Source organism: Heptranchias perlo, chromosome 1 (genome assembly GCF_035084215.1).
Source record: "Heptranchias perlo isolate sHepPer1 chromosome 1, sHepPer1.hap1, whole genome shotgun sequence".
Taxonomy (NCBI): domain Eukaryota; kingdom Metazoa; phylum Chordata; class Chondrichthyes; order Hexanchiformes; family Hexanchidae; genus Heptranchias; species Heptranchias perlo.
Window position 1 is genome coordinate 72,281,053 of NC_090325.1, and position 22,625 is coordinate 72,303,677.

Genomic DNA, 22,625 nt, shown 5'->3' on the forward strand with positions numbered 1-22,625 from the left:
AGCCAGCACAGATATTGTGGGCCAAAAGGCCTCCTTCTGTACTGTACACTTCTATATTTCTATAGGAGAACTGAAAAGTTTGAGTATTCTATACTAGCTTGAACTCAGAAAAATCTTTTGCTGCCTTCTCCCAAAAATGCCCTCAAGAATATTGCTTTGTGCTTCGAATTTCTCATAGGTGGTTATGAATCACAGTCTTTGGACTACAGTGAACATTTGTCTCACTACAATTGAATAACAATCAAAACACTGCCACTAAGAGCTAGCTAATATCTAATAATAAAAGTAAATATTAACAGCTCTGGTTCCCAGCAGAATACTGCTTCAAACATGCTGTCCAAAAGTACTGTAATTTCTTATCGGGCAATGCTACAAGATATAGATTATATGCTATGTGCTAAGATTACAAATTAGGAATGAAATGCAGCATATCATTCTTATGTTTTAAAATTCACCATATAGTTAAAATTATAAGTATTGTAAATCACTCTAGATACTGATGTAGTCTAAAAAATGCTATTATGCTTGAACTTATTGTTGAAAAGGTCTTAAGAAATTTAAGTCAAGTTTATATAAGTTTATATGTAATGCATATTAGGCTATTACAAGAGAATACCCAAGATTTACAAATGAACCAGTTGAAATATGTACATTTATAGATTATATAAAATCTGAGCAGAGACTTTGTCACAAGAGCTTTGCAAAGAAAGAAATGTACCTAATGTACATATATATTTCTACCTGCACAGATAAATCAATTCGATAAGTCATTATGCATTAGAAAAGTGTTAAAAATGACCCAGTATAAACATTTTGAAATATTGCTAAATATCATTGCTCTGTTTGTTCCACTGTTTTGTATGGTTAATATAATTGATCAAATAGTGACTATTAGAAGACACAACTGCTAGCTTGGTAATGCATCATTAATATTAGCCATTTGTGTCCAATAACTGGCATTATGAACTGTCTGAATGTTTTCTAGGTAACACTCTGCGCTGAAAGCAAATTTCAAACAAAATTTTCCAATGTGTTAAAATGCACATTGCTCAGTTAAATATTCTGTTTACACTTTCTCTAACTCACAAAAGGAATATTCATGAATACATGAGCCATTGTCCTGTACACAGAAAAACATTTAAAAGAAATTGTCTTCTAGCATAGACCGAGGATTATAACATCGTATAGAATTAATCATTATCTGAAGAGAGACAAGAACTTTCTGATGATGATGAAGATGAAGAAGAAGTAGGGTGCTTTTTCTTTTTCTTAACTTTTTGGCGATGCTTGTGACTTTTGTGCTTGTTTTTCTTCTCAGTTTTCTTATTCTTTTTAAGAACCTTTTGTTTCTTGCTCTTTTTCTCGCTTTTGTCTTCACTGGATGAACAAGATCTGAAAAGACCAATATATAATTAAATTCCAGCCATTCAGATTTTTTCATAACCCATACCTGATGTGAGATGGAGTGATCCCTAGCTCATTGGTAGTATTCCTGCCTGAATCACAGGGTTGAGTTTGTACCCCGCTCCAGACAGTCTCGGCAAGCAGAGACTGGAGTGCTGGCTCTGAATACTGGATTGACGTCCAGCAGGGGTACTTGCATCTGATGGCTGTGAGTACCCCCTCCATTATAAAGGGTAGGTGGAGCTCTTTAGCCTTGGTTTCAGCGCACCTAAGAGAAGATAAAAACCGTGAGGAAGACAATTGGAAACCACCTGAGCTATTTATCCCTAGTAAATGGCTCAAGAATCTCATGTGAGAGACTTGAGTTAGGATTTGTTCTAGGGCAGAATACAACGGACAGACAGAAAAGTGAAAAGCTAGAATCCGAAAAAATAAGGCAGTCTTGTAGACCCAGTTGGACCAAGATGCGTGGCAAACATTAGGTCGTGCATAGTATTGAACAGGGGAGAAGTGAATCAATATTTAAGTCCATCCTTGATGAAAGAATGATATAAGAAAAAACATAAGGAAGGTGTTCTATTAACCAATTGCAGCTCCATTCAGAAAATCTTGTTTGGTTTAAAAATCCAAAGTAACAAAACAAAATGGCCACAAACGCAGTGACTGCAAATTAAGCCTGGAATTCTTAGAGGAGAAACTAATCATTTAAATGGATTCTTCATTAAATATTTAACTTATTAATCCATTTTCAAATATTAAAGTGGGGGAACATGCAGAGCATACAATAATGCACATGCTGCAATGGATTATAGTAAACAAGCTGGTTGCAACTGCAACAGGTCATCTTCAAGATATAACTGATCTTTATGTACATGAGTAGATATTGAATGACTCATATGCACAGATTAAATTCCCAAATCCTATTTTGATTTTGGCCAGAAGTTACTGCAATTGTCTACTAATTTTGCATCTCTGCTAAGAATTTAAAGGTTATGCTACCTAGGATTTTAAATCTCTGATGCAATGGGATTAGTACTGGACAAGGATTCCAGCCTGTGAATGTTTTGGTTTTGGATGCTCTAAAATGGGAATATTGTTGAAGCTGAAGACTGATACTAATAACCTAGGCTGGTAGGCAAATGCCAGGAACGGGGAGGCATCCCTCACACATCAGATCACCAAGAATCAAATGCATACTCAGCACTGAATTGTCAGGGAACATGCATGTGAGAAAGGAGTAAAATACTGTATAAGCCTAATTTTTAAATAAAATTAACTTGTTTTAGTTTTTTTTTAATGATACTGGTTTGAACTGGTGAAACTTGTAACAGCATTTAAAATGCTTCCAGATGAAACAAATCTCGTTTCAATGATTTTTTTGGATTGTAACACTGACGTCTGGTGGATGTAGTTTTGGGGAATAAGATGAACTGAAAACTGAAACAACTGAAAAAATACTTGATTACTAACTGTTTAGTGACCAGTATCTGTAATTTTGATTGCTTAATCATATTCATAAATATCTTTGTGTTACAGTTGTAAGTTGGGTGTGAAATACAGTAAAATGTAGACTACAGATAACTGTTTCATTTCATGAATGTATTCAGATCAGATCTTTAGACTTCCTGTTTTACTGTAACATTCTTTTGGATTATATTTAATTAGTCACATGAAAGACTTAATAACTGAATATATAACAATGTCATAATGATACTGGCCTGGAATTTGCTCCAAAAATATTGGAGAGCTGAACAGTGCTTACCATTATTTAAGGGCAAATGGAGGAGCAACTTCCAGTGAGTGCACATGTGCAGTCAAACGCGCAAATCTGGAAATTGCTCTACGAGATTCCCTGTTTGTTTGAAAGCTGCGGGAAGGACAGCTCGCCGGTGAAATGAATGGACCACTGCGAGGTTGCTGCTGCCCAGCTGGAAACGAACTAATCTACACAGAGAAAGGTACGCTGAGCTTTTTAGGTCTAAACTAACTTTTAATGGCATGGTAAGTCTTAATGACTGCCAAACAACCTCTCTGGCACTGAAAATTAACTTTTAAAAATGTGGAGTCTCATTCCTTTTAATTGTTGGAGATTTTTTTAAAAAGTTTTAATTTTAATTTTTTTAAAACTTATTTCTGTGTCTTTTATCTGTCTTCTAATCCAATCTTTCTTACCCTCTCTATTTTGCTTTCTCTAACTGATTTTACATTGAATTAACTGTTGTAGCTTTCATTTCCTCATTCTGACTCTGCACAACTTGTCAAGGATGCTTCAATCTGATTGGTTGAGGGGACAGAGTGATCCTTTCCCTGTTCACACAGATCACAGATTCCCAGGAGAGGATGCACTTTTTGCAGCTCACCATTAGAGGAAGTTCCCATGGATCGTTTGTGGGCAAATTTAAATCAAATGAGCAGCGGGCACCGTTCATTTGCCACTCAGAGCAAATTCCGGGCCATTGACATATCATAGTGAAATCAACAGGGCCTACAATATATTATTTTTTTTCAATAATGGCTCCATTTGGCTTGATTAACATAAGGGCCTAGAAATTTGTTGGCACGCACCCACCTTTCAGGCACAAAATGGCCACCTAAGCATCCAATATGGCAGGCAGCACACATTCCGCGTTAGAAGTACCACCAGCCTTATTGGTCAGGTCTGTTCAATAGGTGCACAGGGTGCGCCAGAAGTATGTTAAGCGATCATTAAAATATTTAAATAAGGGTCCCACGACTGTTGTAGGTCCCTTTTGTTGTGTTATTGGTCTACCCCAGCGCCTGACTTGCCACGTGATAAACTCACTCAGAAACTCATGGCACTAACAGGCAGGAAGGACCCTTCAGCAGCGCTATTTAGAGGGATAATTCACTATATACAGGTTAGTTGCTGGTTAACATCTGGGCATTTTTGGTCAGTTTATTGATTTATAAAACTCAATTTTGACTTCTGATAAGTATTTGCTGGTGCTGGACTGTTTTTGGCTGCCTTCAAAACAGTTTTACTGCACTCATGGATAGTCTGGTAGGGCTGCCTTTGGGACGGGAGCATGAGGGGGAGCAGCAAAGAAGACAGGAGACAACAGAAGCTGGGAGAAGAGGAAGGAGGATGTGGGCACTGTGCAGGAGGCCATACCCAGTGGGTCCTCAAGGAGCACTCCTCTTACCTGAACTGCTCTGAGGAGCGATGTCTCAAACATCTTCGCTTCACATAGGAGGCTATCACCAAGCTATGTCAACTACTGCAGCCACAACTCGAGCCTCGGACCAGGGTATGGACAGCACTGCCTGCGGCTATCAAGGTCACTGTGGCCCTTAAAGTTTTAGCAACAGGCTCCTTCCAGGATGCAGCCAGTAACATCTCCAAGTTTGCTGTCCACCTTTGTATTAGGGGGGGGTCACCAAGGCTCTCTACACCAGCAGGAACAGATGCATTTCTTTCTCCATGGACAGAGTGAAGCAGGATGAGAGATCACTAGGCTTTGTTCACATTGCAGACTTTCCCAGGGTCCAAAGTGCCATAGACTGCACCCACATTGCCTTGTGTGCTCTCCATCACCAGCCTGGCATCTCTCTCATAAGAAAGGGCTACCCCTCCCTCAATGTCCATCTTGTTTGCAACCACAGGCAGCGCATCATGCAGGTCTGTGCCCGGTGTCCTGACAGCAGTTATGATGCATTCATCCTGTGCCAGTCCTCTGTGACGCCCTTGTTCCAACTAGGCAGTCAGGTTATAGGCTGACCACTGAGCGACAGGGGCTATTCCCCTTCAGACTTGGCTCATGGCTTCTATCAGGAACCCAGGCACAGCTGCAGAGGTGGCCTACAACCAGAGCACCAGAAACGTCATCAAGTAGACAGTTGGCATGCTCAAGCAATCCTTCCACTGCCTGGACGATTAGGGAGGAGCTCTGCAGTACACCCGAGTGGCTATCTAGGTTTGTAATATTCTGCATGCTCCATAACTTTGCCATCACGAGAGACCAGCTCTTACCATCACCTGGGCAACAAGAAGTGCAGCAGGAGCAGGAGGACTAGCTCAGCCAAGAGCGCTTCAAGCGAACCAAACCTTCCCATCCCCAATACACCAACAGCCCAGCAATCCTTATCACTACCATCCTTACTATCACCTTCCAATTGCCTTCCTTCAGTCCAGCCTTATGGGTCATGCCCTCACTTCACTACAAATATAAACACCAACACCACAAATATAATCACCAACACCAAATCCAGAACAAAACACAAATTTATCCAACAACTCAATTCCATCTGTGTCTAATGGTTAACAGAAATAATTAAAAATCACCTTTGTGTAAATCCTTAGTCTGGGTCTTGTATGCTCCTTCCCCTGTCCTAGTGCTCCTAAAAAGTGTTTACCCAGTGGCTACAGTTTGGGAGGTGGAAGACTGCTGGCCTTCCATTGAGGACACTTCAAATGGCTGTGGAGAGCGACCTCGAGCAACGCTGGGCCTTGAGGGCCCGACTGCAGACTGCAGCATCTCGGTGTAGGGCCTAGTCAGTCTGACGCAGCTGGCTGTGTGGTGTTAACAAGGGCACTGGTGGAGTGGGTGGGGGAGGAGCAGGCATGCTGTCGTCCAGAGAGAGGATAGCAGTTGCATCTCCCATGGAGCCAATGCCACTATCCTGGAAGCGCGCCTCAGCATTCATACGGCTCTGCGCGAGAAGAGCGTGCAGGAGTGATATGACGCTCTCTGGAAGCTCCCATCAACACTGGCCTCCAGAATCTAGAGCCGTATGAGCTTCCATGGCAGTATGAACAGTCGGCTTCAATCTGAGCCAATGGGCGGGGAGGGGTTGGAATTGGAGGCGAGAGTACAGAAGAGAGTTTGTGGTAGAGTCCAATGACGATGGCCACTTTACTTTGTAAAGCAGATTATAAGAGTTATAATAGTTTTAAAAATTGCAGGAATAATAAAATTCTCCAGACAGAATTCAGCCATTGCTAAAATGACAATAGTTTGAAACTCAAACCTACTTTTTTTTTGCTGATTTATAATCTAATATTTCACTGATTGATATTAACGAAGAGTTGATATCTAACGAAGTAACTGAAATGGTGTTACATGGATAACTCACAACAAGCAGCATAATAATGAGTACTTTTCATAGAATCATAAATCATAGAAAGGTTACAGCATGGAAGGAGGCTATTTGGCCCATCGAGTCCGTGCCGGCTCTATGCAAGAGCAATCCAGCTAGTCCCACTCCCCCGCCCTTTCCACGTAGCCCTGCAAATTTTTTCCTTTCAAGTAATTGTCCAGTTCCATTTTGAAGGTCATGATTGAATCTGTCTCCACCACCCCCTTAAGCTGTGCATTCCAGATCCTAACCACTCGCTGTGTAAAAAAGCTTTTCCTCATGTCACCTTTGGTTCTTTTGCCAATCAACTTAATTCTATGCCCTCTAGTTCTTGACCCTTCCGCCAATGGGAACACTTTCTCTCTATCTACTCTGTCTAGACCCTTCATGATTTTGAATACCTCTATCAATTCTCCTCACAACCTTCTCTGTTCCAAGGAGAACAACCCCAGCTTCTCCAGTCTATCCATGTAACTAAAGTCCCTCATCCCTGGAATCATTCTAGTAAATCTTTTGAGACCTACCTAAAACAAAAAAATCTTTACTGCCAGATAATGGCTTCTCTGACCTCACCATGAGGTTTTTTTTTAAAAAAAACCTACTTCCAATGATGCTGAATAAACTTTATAGAAACAACAATTCCTAGTCTGATTTTGATACTAAAATTTGATTGCTAGGTGAATGCAGTCGAACATAACAGTTTTGCCCCTCACTACTTATGACTCAGACTCAAAGCTATTGAGGACACTTGTGTGCAATTACATTGTACTTAGCAATACATTTTCTTTCCATTCAGCAGAAAATGTACCTTTTTCTACGTTCATCTCTAGTCTTATCTTTCCTTTTCTTCTTGTGATGTTCTTTCTTTTCACCATCTGTTTTTGTTTCTACAAGAAATTACCAAAAGGAAAAAAATAAATAAAATTCAAAGTTTTAAAACATCTGTACAATTGAATGTTTTGCACCTAGACCATGTCTGACACATTTCACCTTTCAAAAGTGATACACATCAATAGCTACATAAACAGGACTGGCAACTAAATATTGCAGGTTATAACATAATCAGAAAAGATAGGGAAGGAAGGAAGCTGGAGTAGTTGTACTAATCAGGGATAACAATGGCAGTAGAAAAAAGGGACATAACTAACAGGAGGATAGAAACATAATCTATATAGATTGAAATAAAAGATAAGGGATCGATCACGCTAATAGGGGTATACTACAGACCACCTAATAGTGGAAAGGAGGTGGAGGAAGAAATATGTAAGCAAATATGTGAAATGAGTAAAGGACGTAGAATAATAATCATGGGAGATTTTAACTATTCCCAAATAAACTGGCAAGAGGAGGTAGGTAAAGGGGTACAGGGAATGGAGTATTTACAATGTGCGCAGGATTCCTTTCTTATCCAGTATGTACAAAGCCCAACAAGAGAGGGAGCACTGTTGGATATAGTAATGGGAAATGAACCAGAACAGATAAGAGAAGTAATCGTAGGGGAACATCTAGGCAATAGCGATCACAACATAATAAGGTTTAAGATAAAGATTGAGACGGATATAAGTGAGACAAAGATCAAAGTAATAAATTGGAAAAAAGCTGATTTTAAGGGGATGAGAATGATCAGGGGAAAATAAATTAGAAAAATTTACTAAACAAAGTAATAGAATAGCAATGGGAAACATTTAAAACAGTGATCAAGAGTCTAGAAGAACTATATCCCATTAAAAAGCAAGAACAAACTAGCCAGTAATGATACCCCATGGATGAATAAAGAAACAAGGGCAAAATTGAAACTATGCATTATGTACAGACAACAAAGGAGAGGATGACAAAAGGGAATATGAAAAGATTAGGAAAGAAATTAAAAAAACAATTAGGAAGGCAAGGAGAAACTACAAAATTAAATTATCAAGAAGTACAAAAAGAAATAGTAAAGTATTCTACAGACACGTAAACAACAAAAGAAAAAACAGGATGGGGATAGGGCCTCTAAGGGATACACATGATAAATTCACAGGTAATGACAGCGAAATGGCATAAATATTAAATAATTTCTTTGCCTCAGTATTTACCAGGAAGACTAACATGGTGGGCATGACATTAGAAGAAGAGATCAAAAAAGATATAAAGACATTTAAGATTGAAAGGGGGGGGAAGAGAATTGATAAACTAATCAAACTTAGAGAGGACAAAACCCCTGGTCCGGATAGATTGCATTTGCGCATATTAAAAGAAGTTAGGGAAGAGATAGCAGAGGCAGGGACGAAGGAAGGAAGGGAGGAAATAGCGGATGATCTGAGGATCATTTTCCAATCCTCACTAGATACAGGGGAGGTACCGGAGGACTGGAAGACTGCAAACATAGTACCATTGTTTAAAAAGGGTGAGGATAGTGCAGTGGATGTTGTCTACATGGATTTTAGTAAGGCATTTGACAAGGGCCCACATGGCAGACTGGTCAGAAAGGTAAAAGCCCATGGATACAGGGAAATGTGGCAAATTGGATCCAAAATTGGCTCAGTAACAGGAAACAAAGGATAAAAGTCGATGGATGTCTTTGCGAATGAAAATCCGTTTCCAGTGGTGTGCCACAGGGCTCAGTGTTGGGTCCCTTGCTATTAGTGGTATATATTAATGATTTGGACTTGAATGTAGGGGGCATGATTGGCAAATTTGAAGATGACACAAAAATTGGCCGTGTAGTTGATAGTGAAGAGGATAGCCATAGACTCCAAGAAGATATCAATGGGTTGGTGGAGTGGGCGGAAAAGTGGCAAATGGAGTTCAACCCGGAGAAGTGTGAGGTAATGCACTTAGGGAGGGCAAACAGTAAAAGGGAATACGCAGTAAACGGGAATATATTGAGAGGGGTAAAGAAGTGTGAGACCTTGGAGTGCATGTGCACAGGTCTCTGAAGGTGGCAGTACAGGTAGTGAAGGTTGTGAAGAAGGCATACGGAATGCTCTCTGTTATTAGCTGAGGTATAGAATACAAAAGCAGGGATGTAATGATGGAACTGTATAAAACGCTGGTAAGGCCACAGCTGGAGTATTGTGCGCAATTCTGGTCACCACATTACAGGAAGGACGTAATTGCTCTGGAGAGAGAGCAGAGAAGATTTACAAGAATGTTGCCAGGGCTTGAAAATTGTAGCTACGAGGAGAGATTGGATAGGCTGGGCTTGTTTCCCTTGGAGCAGAGGAGGCTGAGGGGAGACTTGATTGAGGTGTACAAAATCATGAGGGGCCCAGATAGAGTAGACAGGAAGTACCTGTTTCTCCTAGCGGAGAGTTCAAGAACTAGAGGACATAGATTTAAGCTGAATGGTGGAAGGATTAGAGGGGACATGAGGAAAAACTTTTTTACCCAGAGGGTGGTGGGTGTATGGAATTCGCTTCCCGAATTGGTGGTAGAGGCAAGGACCCTCAACTCTTAAAAAGTACCTGGACCTGCACCTAAAGTGCTGTAAACTGCAGGGCTACGGACCAGGTGCTGGAAGGTGGGATTAGAATGGGCACCTGGTTGTTCTTCGAGCCGGCATGGACACGATGGGCCGACTGGCCCCCTTTCTGTGCTGTATCTTTTCTATGGTTCTATTACATATATATATAAAAATTCATTAGAAAAAGGAATCACATTAGCTGTCCGCCAGAGGACTGGCGGACAGCTAATGTGATTCTTATATTTAAAAAGCGAGATAGAACCAGTCCAGGGAACCATAGCCCAATTAGCTTAATGTCGATGATAGGAAAGATAACTGAATCCTTACTCAAAGATGTAATAGAAAAATAGCTAGAAACTGAAAATATAATAAAGAATAGTCAGCACAGATTTCAAAAAGGAAGGGCATGCTTGATCAACCTTATTGAATTCTTTGAAGAAGTAACAAAAAGAGTAGACATGGGTAATACAGTAGATGTAATATATTTGGATTTTCAAAAGGCCTTCGATAAGGTACCGCATAGTAGACTCATGACTAAGGTCAGAGCATGTGGAGTCAGGGGACAAGTAGCAGAATGGATAGCAAGCTGGCTACAAAACAGAAAACAGAGAGTAGGGGTTAAAAGTAGTCACTCAGACTGGCAAAAGGTGGGTAGTGGTGCTCCACAAGGATCGATGCTGGGACCACTGTTGTACACCATTTACGTAAACAATTTGGACTCGGGAATCGGAAGTACAGATGACACCAAATTGGGGGGTATAGTTAATACTGAGGAGGACTGCGACAAAATACAGGAAGACATTAATAATTTGCAGAATGGGCGTGTAATTGGCAAATGAATTTCAATATAAATAAGTGAGGTATTACATTTTGGTAGAAAAAATAAGGGGGCCACATACTGCTTGGATAATAAGTCTAAATGGGGTAGAGGAGCAGAGGGATCTGGGGGTACAGATGCACAAGTCACTAAAAGTAGCGATGCAGATTAATAAGGCCATACAAAAAGCAAACCAAGCACTGGGGTTCATTTCTAGAGGGATAGGATTGAAAAGCAGAGAAGTTATGATAAACTTTTATAGAACCTTGGTTAGACCATACTTCGAAGTAATGGGAACAGCTCTGGTCTCCATATTATAAAAAAGATTTGGAGGCAATGGAGAAGATGCAAAAAATTTACTCGGATGATACCAGAACTGAGAGGTTATACTCCTATCAGGACAGATTGAACAGGCCAGGGCTGTTTTCTCTAGAAAAAAGACTGAGGGGTGACCTGATAGAGGTCTTTAAGATCATGAAAGGGTTTGAAAGGGTAGGCATGGAGAAGATCATAGAATCATAGAAATTTACAGGACAGGAGGTCATTCAGCCCATCAGGTCTATGCCGGCCAAAAAAAGAGCTATCGAGCCTAATCCCACTTTCCAGCTCCTGGTCCATAGCCTTGTAGGTTAAGGCACTTCGAGTGCATATCCAAGAACTTTTTAAATGCGATGAGGGTTTCTGCCTCTACCACCCCTTTCAGGCAGTGTGTTCCAGACCCCACCACCCCCTGGGTGAAAAAATTTCTCCTCAACTCCCCTCTAATTCTTCTACCAACTACTTTAAATCTATGCCCTCTGGTTATTGACCTCTCTACTAAGGGAAACCGGTCCTTCCTATCCACTCGATCTAGGCTCCTCATAATCTTATACACCTCAATTAAATCTACCCTCAGCCTCCTCTGATCCAATCTTTCTTCATAGCTAAAATTCTCCAGTCCTGCCAATATCCTCGTAAATTTACTCTGTACTCTCTCTAGTGCAATCACATCTTTCCTGTAATGTGGTGACCTGAACTGTACACAGTACTCTAGTTGTGGCCTAACTAATGTTTTAGACAGTTCTAGCATAACCTCCCTGCTCTTATATTCTATGCCTTGGCTAATAAAGGAAAGTATCCCATATGCCTTCTTAACCACCTTATCTACCTGTCCTGCTACCTTTAGGGATCTGTGGACATGCACTCCAAGGTCCCTCTGTTCCTCTACACTTCTCAGTACCCTCCCATTTATTGTGTATTCCCTTGCCTTGTTTGCCCTTCCCAAATGCAATACCTCACACTTCTCTGGATTGAATTCCATTTGCCACTTTTCTGCCCACCTGACCAGTCCATTGATATCTTCCTGCAGTCTACAGCTTTCCTCCTAACAACCATACAGCCAATTTTTGTATCATCTGCAAACTTCTTAATCATGCCCCCTATATTTAAGTCTAAATCATTGATATACACCACAAAAAGCAAGGAACCTAGTACTGAGCCCTGCGGAACCCCACTGGAAACAGCCTTCCAGTCACAAAAACACCTGTCGACCATTACCCCTTGCTTCCTGCCACTGAGCCAATTTTGGATCCAATTTGCCACTTTCGCTTGGATCCCAAGGGCTTTTACTTTTTTGACCAGTCTGCCACATGGGACCTTGACAAAAGCCTTATTAAAATCCATGTAGACTACATGAAATGCACTGCCCTCACTGACCCTCCCTTGTTACCTCCTCAAAAGATTCAATCAAGTTAGTCAGACACAACCTTCCTGTAACAAATCCCTGTTGACTGTCCTTGATTAATCAGTGTCCATCTAAATAACAATTAATACTGTCCCTCAGAATTGTTTCCAATAATTTGCCCACCACCGAGGTTAAGCTGACTGGCCTGTAATTACTCAGTCCATCACTTTCTCCTTTTTAAACAGCAGTACAATGTTTCCACTTGTGGGGAATGTTATAAGTTGGATAGCCAGGTGGAGAAGGATAGAATACTAGAGCCTAGTTTTCAGTTGCTTCTAAGCCTTCATTAACAGAGCTCCACGTTACACCCACACCACACCCTAGATCAGCTTTCTTATAAATGGATACAAGAGAGTTCTCACCACCTGAATACAATTAACACTAATTGATATAAATCACATGGATACCATTAATAAGGGAGACCAGAACTAGGGGCCAGAAATATAAGAAAGTCGCTAATGAATCCAATAGGGAATTCAGGAGAAACTTCTTTACCCAGAGAGTGGTTGGAATGTGGAACTCTCTACCATAAGGAGTAGTTGAGGCAACTAGCATATGTGCATTTAAGGGGGAGCTAGATAAACACCATGAGGGAGAAAGGAGTAGAAGGATATGCTGATAGGATTAGATGAAGTAGGGAGGGAAGAGGCTTGTGTGGAGCATAAACACCGGCATAGACCTGTTAGGTCAAATGGCCTGTTTCTGTGTTGTACATTCTACGTAATTCTATGTAAGGATGGCTGGTGTGGGTAATGGAAAAACATCATGTCGGTGTAGTTAGGGATGCTCATTAATGTTGGGGTAGACACACGATACTGGGGCAAAATAGAAAGAGCTTTGATCTGTATCTGGTTGTGCTTTACTTAACCTGGGATTGCTTGATGCTAACACTAGGTGCCTGAAGTGGGAAACCATTCCATTCTCCTGCTCTAACATCCCTCACCTTAAAGAGCACAAAAATTGGAAGAAAATAAATCCTATTGACTAAATATGAATAAATTAAAACTGTTTCAATTTAGTTGGAAAGTATGAATGAGGAAGTAAGCAGTAGAAAATTGTGTAATCAAATCGCTTAAAGCTACCAATCTTAAAATGGCAATAAAATTGTTCCAAAAAATTTGAGTTGTCGTCTTGAATTCCCCAGATGAAAATAGAATCATAGAATGATACAGCACAGAAGGAGGTCATTCAGCCCATCGTGCCTGTTTCCGGCTCTTTGAAAGAGCTATCCAATTAGTCCCATTCTAATAAAATTTATTAAAAAAAGTAATATTCCACTGCTCCCATCTCCACCCCCTGTCCATTCCAAGTTTCTCTCCGTCCAACCAGGTGCGCCTGGAGTCTCTCGCTGTTTCCTATGCCCAGAGGCATTCTCAAACTCCTGTGTCCTCCTTTTCATCAGTTGTTAAGTCTTCAGATCTCCTATTTAACTTTCTAAGTGTGGTTGTAATTAAGTTGAACTCTGCAACTGTTACTGAGAGAATGTTGGATGAAGGACTCGGGTGGGAATGGGTTGGCTTGGGTCGAGAATGACTGGTCAGGTTGAGGTCATAACTATAATGTATTAGAAGTCTTGTGCAAGATTTTTTTTATTCGTTCATGGGATGTGGGCGTCGCTGGCGAGGCCAGCATTTATTGCCCATCCCTAATTGCCCTTGAGAAGGTGGTGGTGAGCCGCACTCCTTGTATACATTAGCCTTATTTGTTGTGTCACCTTTTTCAGTTGTGCTTTATATATCAACGTAAGTAATAAAAAAAATCTATATAAATCATTTGTGAGGCCGCTATTAAAATATTTTGTCCAGTTTTAAGTGCCTTACTTTAGGAAGGATATCAAGGCCAAGAAGATGCTGCAGAGGAGATTCACTAAAATGATACCATGAATAACAGGTTTTAGTTATGAGGAGAGACGGCACAAACGGGGGCTCTTTTCATTAGAACGAAGGAGGTTAAGAGGAGTCCGATAGATGTGTTCATAATGAAGAGAGGTTTTGATAAAGTAAAGTGGGAAAAACTATTTTCACCGTGAGTCAGAAAGTAGAGGGCATAAATTTAAGATCATCAAAAGAATGAAAAGGGAGAGGTTAAGAGAAAATTTTTACGCAGAGGGTTGTTAGGACATACACTGTCCTATCAAAAACAATGGACGCAAAATTCATAATAGCTTTTAAGAGAAGTGAATACATTCTAAAAAGAAACATTTAAAAGGGTATGGGAAAGGATAGGAGAATGAGACTCAGCTAATAGTTCTTTCAGGGAGCCAGCACAGATGCAATGACCTCCTTCCATGTTGTAAAATTCTATTGGCCTGAAATTTAGTTTGGGCCTAAGGGTGGAGAGCAGGAGAATAAACTATCTGCAGCTGGAATTTGGGACAGAACCCAATTCTGCCAGGATTCCGCCATGGTACGTGGTTATGGGAGAGGGCTAAACAGCTTATCTTCTGGCTCACTCTGAGCAATGCCACAGAAGATCTGTTAGTTATAGATTATTAGAAAGAGTGTGATAGCAGTATGAGGTTCATGATTGTAATGCTCTGGTCTCTCACTTTTTGATTGGCTAAAAAAAAATAAAAATACAACTTTACAACTATCCAGACTCATCTATAATGATGCGGACTCTCACAAGGAGCAGAGCAGAGGGACAGATTCTGGAAGGAGTTTTCTTTAAATTGGAGTTGAGTGAGTACTAGAGTAGTTCTGAGCAGTGTGGAAGTTTTTGCGGACTGATTTTTGGCCGTCAGCCATGTGTGCGTAAAAACAAAAACTGACGAGCTTTGTATTGATTGGCTTAATAGTACTAATTGTGCTACCTGAGTTTTTTTTTAAATTCATTCATGGGATGTGGGCATCACCGGCAAGGCCAGCATTTATTGCCCTCGAGAATGTGGTGGTGAGCTGCCTTATTGAACTGCTGCAGTTCGTGAGCCGAAGGTTCTCCCACAGTGCTGTTAGTAAGGGAGTTCCAGGATTTTGACCCAGCGACGATGAAGGAACGGCGATATATTTCCAAGTCGGGATGGTGTGTGACTTGGAGGGGAACATGCAGGTGATGTTGCTCCCATGTTTCTGCTGCCCTTGTCCTTCTAGGTGGTAGAGGTCACGGGTTTAGGAGGTGCTGTCAAAGACGCCTTGGCGAGTTGCTGCAGTGCATCCTGTGGATGGTACACACTGCAGCCACATTGCGCTGGTGGTGAAGGGAGTGAATGTTTAGGGTGGTGGATGGGGTGCCAATCAAGCGGGCTGCTTTGTCCTGGATGGTGTCAAGCTTCTTGAGTGTTGTTGGAGCTGCACTCATCCAGGCAAGTGGAGAGTATTCCATCACACTCCTGACTTGTGCCTTGTAGATGGTGGAAAGGCTTTGGGGAGTCAGGAGATGAGTTACTCGCTGCAGAATACCCAGCCTCTAACCTGCTGTTGTAGCCACAGCATTTATGTGGCAGGTCCAGTTAAGTTTCTGGTCAACGGTGGCCCCCAGAATGTTGATGGTGGGGGATTCGGCGATGGTAATGCCGTTGAATGTCGAGAGGAGGTGGTTAGACTCTCTCGGTGGAGATGGTGATTGCCTGGCACTTGTCTGGCACAAATGATACTTGCCACTTATCAGCCCAAGCCTGGGTGTACATAACAGTGCAATAAATCAGCAGAGGAAGTTTACGCTTAATTGGTGTTTGCTCCTAAATTGGGGTGAGCCATGTGGAAACCCAAACATCCATCACCATGTTTAAGAATTTCCAAGTTACTAAGAAGTTTACATGTATGTGTCAGGTTTTTATTTGGCTAATAAGTAGTGTTTCACTCTCCCTGTAAGGAAACTTACCCAAATCCAGAGAGCTTAGGTGCAGGTTGACAGGGCCAAGGCATAGGGACACTCAAGCTTATACAACAACACTACTGGTGATTGACCAACTAAAATCGCACAGCACCTATAAGCTTCCCCCTGCTTGTCCAGCTACGACTACCTAACTGATGGGGCATTGGCTTGCAAAGTTATTTGGAGCCAAATTGAAAGAACCTCAGCCCCCAGTGACAGATCTACCACTCCAGGTTCCATCAGTGAGCCTGACTGGCTGATTAATCATCAACATTGCCTTGGTGTATTGCAGTTCGGATACTGAATTATTGAATCTGCCAGAGGGTTGACTTGGTACCAAGCTTCCATCTTGGAGCCACCTCAACTCACCATTTACTCCCGACCACCCCCAGGAAGACAGTCACTCGATGGTCTTCATACAACTGACAGTTTGAGCACTTGTTGGTAGATTGTAGGTACCAGGAGCTCCTCACAAACAGCAGAAGTCACCATGAAATGTGCCTGCATTGTCACCATCCTTCTGATCACTGCATGTGCGCACACCATAATCTCAACTGAGTCACGGTTCCCCCAATTGGAGGTGCAGAGCTTCAGCAGCAGCTGCTTGTCTGTCTGCAAACCATACATGCTAGGCACCAACCACTGGATATATGAGTATGTGTTCTCATACCTGGCCTCCCATTAATGCCTTCATGCTATTGTATGTAAATAGGGTCAGGCAGGACAATATGATGGGGACTTATGGAGACAGTGAATTTCAGCCAATCTCTCCTCAGTGCTGCTAAGCTCCAGGGCTTGCTTTCCTCATTGCTACCAGACACTTGAACCCTTCCTTCCAGTGCTGCTACATCCCTGAACCCCACTCCCATACTACTAGACTCCGGCACCCCCTCCTCTCCTATGATGCCTCTCCTCTGCAGTGCTGTTAGATTCCAGGACCTCCGGATACTCCCCTGCAAAGTGCTGCTAGAACCTGGCATTCCCTCCAATACAGCCAGACCTTTGTTCACCACACTGCCATAACAAAGGACCTCTCCCTCATGAGGACAGATCACAGTACACTCTCCTTTCGTGGTGCTGTACCCCAGGACTCTCCAGGATCCCAGGAATCCTCCAGCGTGCCAAACCTATATTCTGTACTCCAGTTAGCCCAAACCCCAGCACCCCTCTGATGCTCCAAAAACCTCAGGATTTCCCCTCCCCCACCCCCAGAACTGCAAAGTCTTGGGGTACCCACCACAATACTAGCCTCAGGACCCCCCTCGCCCCAGGTGCTACCAAATCCCACGACTCCCCATTAGTGCTGCTAAACACAAAGTAGCTAACTCCAACTAGGTACATTCGACTAGTAGTTTGCAAGTATCCTGGGCGTAAAAAAAGCAAGAGATAAATAGCGAGTATATATGTAGAGGAACAAATCCGTAGCTTATTAAAAATCTTATATACATGCATACATCTTATCCACAAAACCATACTTCCAGTTGTCTCTCTTTTGATCACATTTTTGTATCAACTTATTGTATATTTTAAAAGGTTTACGTTTACAATGGAAATTATCTATATAAACTCATCAGCCTGTAATTGCACATTTTGTCCACAAATTGCCACTTTGCTATTCAACTATAAATAAAACAAAATCAAGTATTTTATAAAAATAAGCACTGATTGTATGATTTCAAAATGTGGACTGAATTATGTACGTGTACTCTAGTCCAATTCTCCTTTAGCCGCTAAGCCCGATTTACCTTAAGACTACACATGACCATGATTTCAAGTGTGTACACTGAACAGCCCTGCTGATAACTTCTAGCCTCAGCTCCACGAACGTCTCTAATTTTGGGCCTCAGCTTCAGAATGCCTCCACTCCTACTCTCTGCCTCAGTTCTAGACTTTGTCACTTCCAGTCGACAGATGATGGGAAACTCCATTCCCTTTTCAACTTGGACCAGTTTGCCCACTCTATCTCTGCTCCAGTATCCACTAAACCCACTTGCTCTACTCTCTGGCTCCAGGTTGTATTTACCACCCAACTGGTTCACCTTCTACCCCATCCCATGCTCCCAATCCCACCTAAGTGCTCCACTCCTCAGTATCATTCCAAACTACCTATGAACAACATCACAGGAAATCTATTAATACATATTATATTAAACAGGCAGAGCAATAGGTAATAGGATCTGATATACAAGAAAGACTCCAAATTACAAGATACCTATAGAGTGGCTATAGTTAAGTGACACAGCCAGAAATAAAATAGGGACTTGGTCAAGATGTACTTGCATCAAATTTACATACAAGTTAAGGTCAGATGCTTCTAAACTGATTATACCACAGGAGTGAAGGCGCTCCAGATAAGTGGTGAAATAAGAAAGTACTTGCTTATGGATCTTGTGCTATTGCAATGGAAATTGTGAAGGTTCTACAATGAGCAGGTCATCCATTGGAGTGCCACAGGGATCAGTGCTTGGGCCTCAACTATTTACAATCTATTTCAATGACTTGGTTGAAGGGACCAGATATATCGTTGTTAAATTTGCTGATGACACAGAGGTAGGTAGGAAAGTAAATTATGAAGAGGACATAAGGGGCTCGATTTTCGCACCCCCGAGCGGGTGCGTTTGTGGCGGGGGGGGCTGCGAAAATCGGGGATTCCCGGGGCGGGTCTGGAGCTCTGGGACAAAGTTTGGCCTCCACCACCTTCCTCCTAACAATAAAATTCACAAACTTGCACACTTACCCCGGTGTCTAGACACATGTACCTACCTTGCGGACCCCCTCAAATGTACATCTTACGGATGGGGGCCATTGTAGCTGCAGTCATGACCTCCTCGGAGGACAAACAGCATCACCAGCCTCGCCGTCCACCTCTGACACGTGGAGCCCCACAACACAGTGCTGTGACACGATGGGCCGAAGGGCCTCTATCCGTGCTGTATATAACTCTATCCACCTGCACAGCAGGAGGGAGGGCAACCGCAGAGAGAGATGCGTTGCAGAAGGCACTACCCTTGCCACAGGGTCTACAGACCGAGGCTCAGCTTCCTGGACCTCTCTGAGCAGCAGTGCACACGGAAGCTCAGAGTCACTCGACATGTAGTCGTGGACATCTGCAGCCTCCTTCATGCCGAGCTGCTCCTGGCTGGCCAGAGCACCATCTTCCTACCTGTCGCTGTCAAAGTCACCACTGCCCTCAACAACTTCTCCTCCACATCCTTCCAGGGTGCCACCAGGGACATTGCCGATGTCTCTCAGCCGTCTGCACAAAAGAGCCCTGCAAATACACCTACACCCACTCTGCAGTGACACAATGGGTGGCATCAGTTGTGGGTCTTCATAGTGATCCTCAGGAAAGAGCATTATTGCACAAACCAGACAAGATTCGCAAAGACGTGGCAGTAGTGGTGACAATATAATATGTGATGTGAGTTGATCAGAAATTGAATATAGGTAAAAACCATGACAAACCCTCAAACACCCTTGTGCATCCCCTTCATGCTCATGACACCTTACGCTTTCTTACGCTGCCTTACGTTTCCTACTGCATATATGTGATGCATGCCCTGTGGCTGCAGCACAAGTAGTGGCAGGTTGAGTGAGGCTGACCGTGAAAGAGATGCATGAGAGGGTGAGCATGAGATAGAGCCATGAGATTGTATGAGGATTGGGTTGAGTGGTAGTGGCGGGATGAGTACTGGTGAGTAAGTGCAGGTAAGATGAGGATGAGCTTTGAGTGGGTGTGAGGGGTGATGTGACAGAGTAGTGTTGGCAGTGCAGAAGGAGATGTGGGGTGGGGGCGGTGATGTGGCAGACGGAGGGCAGGGGAATGAATAAGAGTACTTACTTCGGCTGACCTACTTAGGTCATTGAAGCGCTTCCTGCACTGTATGCAGGCGCGCGATATGTTGGTGGTGTAGGTGACCTCCTCTGTCACCTCAAGCCAGGCTTTCTTGGTGGCAGAGGCAGGCCGCTTCCTCCCGCCCGCCGGGGGGGGGGGGGGGCAAGATCTCTGTCCTCCCCCTCACCCCATCCAATAATACCTGGAGTGAGGCATCATTAAACCTGGGAGCAGCCTTCCCCCTGGGCTGCTCCATGCTGTAATTTTTCCTATTTCCTGCAGCATCAGTCAGTGGAGGACTGCCCCTTTAAATAGGGCTCCTCCAGCTGACAGCGTATGCTGCGCATGCGCAGTCCGCCTGCTGCGCAGCTTTCCAGCAGGTAAGTGGCTCCAATTAGCCTGCGATTCCGTGTGGAAGACCCTGATTTCACTGGGTGCGTTACCCATACGCCCAGTCGACCCCCTGCTGCGAACCCGCTGCCCTCCTAATATCGGGCCCAAGGAGTCTGCAAAGGGATGTAAATAGGTTAAGTGAGTGGGCAAAAATTTGGCAGATGGAGTATAATGTGGGAAAATGTGAGCTTGTCCACTTTGGCAGGAGGAATAGAAAAGCAGTATATTATTTAAATGGAGAGAGATTGCAGAACTCTGAGGTACAGAGGGATCTGGGTGTCCTAGTACATGAATCACAAAAAGTTAGTATGCAGGTACAGCAAGTGATTAGGAAGGCAATTGGAATGTTGTCATTTATTGCAAGGGGAATGGAATATAAAAGTAGAGATGTTTTGTTACAGTTGTACAGGGCATTGGTAAGACCACATCTAGAATACTGTGTGCAGTTTTGGTCTCCTTATTTAAGAAAGGACATAATTTCTTTGGAGGCGGTTCAGAGAAGATTCACTCGACTGATTCCTGGGATGAGGGGGTTATCTTATGAGGAAAGGTTGGACAAGTTGGGCCTGTATACACTGGAGTTTAGAAGAATGAGAGGTGATTTTATTGAAACAAATAAGATCCTGAAAGGACTTGAAGGGGTAGATGCAAGTTCTTTCATGCCCTACTGAAGGAGAGAAAGGATATGTTGGAGATAGGGCAGTAGAGAAAATTGAGGGACAGAGGGCAAGCTTTCTAAGGAGGCGGTGATGACTGTGAATTTAAAAGGACTGATAACAATGTCACCAATAGGAAAAGGTTGCAAACATCAACAAGGAGGGAACCGAGAAGGGGAAATTGAGTAGTTCAGGAGATGGATCAGAACAAGTAGTGGGCTTCAGGGCGAACAGGAATTTGAAGAGGGCTGGGGAAAGTGGGAGCAGGGAGAGGAGGCAGTAGAAGAAGCAGAGGCAGTCACATGAATGCCTTCAATTTTGGTTGCAGAGAGGGAACTATAATCAAGTCAGATCTCGCATGGACTGGCAGGCCAGTTATATGCCACATGTGCTTGACATTGCAGCACACAAAGATTGTTAGACCAGGGGGAACAGAGGTGGTGAAAGATCATCCAGGATAAGGTGGTTGTGGAACAGATCAATAGAGGAGTGGGAGTTACATGAGACACTTGTGAGCGTGTTCAGAAGCCATTTTTTTGCATGAAAGAAAAAAAAAGTAGAGAGAGAAAAAGAAAGAAAAGAAAAGAATTGGCTGGGCAGCAAGATATGCAAGAAAGTAACAATACTGAATTTTATTTTTATGGCATATTATAAGTTATATATATTATGATTAAAGTATTTTTGTTATTGTCAGTATACTCTGCTTTTAGTGGCACCTCTAGGTTTCCACAGCAATGATACAATAGTAAAGATCAGGTCAACAAGATTTTTAACTGCGTTAACCAATAATCTTATACCTTCCGACTTATAGAACTGGGTCAAATGTACTGACAGAGTGGAACAGACATATTGTTTATGTAATATCCCTAGCAGAATATGCTTTTATTCACTTATTTCTCCATCTCACCCCACTCCCTCAGATAGCACAAAACAATCTATTGATGAGCAGTTGGAGTGTTTTCCAGACATCAAATTTCAAACCGCATTATTGAAGACAGATTAATAACTTTGCTTTCAGGCAACAGTGAGAAAATTAGCTTACAAGAATGCAAATTTGATTTTATGGTTTAAGAATTCTAACTCCAAAAATTCTTAAAAAAAAATAACTACCTTATTTGGGAGATATTTCCTATCTTGTTTACATGTTCTGTTTAGGTTCCTCCAAACCATTCAGTAAACTCTGATATAGAACGAGAAAGACATGTGACTCATAGGCTTATGTAACTAAAACTGTCTGCCAGAAAGTGCAGAACAGCAGCCCTCCAATTCTCTCTTCATCCTTCCCTTTGGCACCTCTCCAGATAAGGCCAGCTGAGATTAGAATTTACCATGTCATAAATTACAGGAACACACAAACTGCATCCACCTAAACATAGCAACGCACGTATTACTTTTCTTTGGTTTGTTTGGATCATGTTATTGGTTTGCTCAGACAAATTTCT

General features: G+C 42.5%; 1 protein-coding gene across 2 annotated transcripts in view; it reads right to left on the reverse strand.

The window, feature by feature from the left end:
- Positions 1-603: 603 nt before the first annotated feature.
- srek1ip1 (SREK1-interacting protein 1) overlaps positions 604-22,625 on the reverse strand; it is a 46,869-nt gene continuing 24,847 nt past the window's right edge. Inside the window, exons 4-5 of one of the 2 annotated variants that reach the window (XM_067986652.1) lie at positions 7,310-7,388; positions 604-1,392 (exon numbers count right to left, since the gene is read on the reverse strand). In XM_067986652.1, the coding sequence (XP_067842753.1) occupies positions 1,191-1,392; positions 7,310-7,388 (281 nt within the window). In that variant the 3' untranslated portion in view covers positions 604-1,190. The remainder of the gene's footprint in view (positions 1,393-7,309; positions 7,389-22,625) is intronic. The other variant, XM_067986661.1, reaches the window with a different exon arrangement.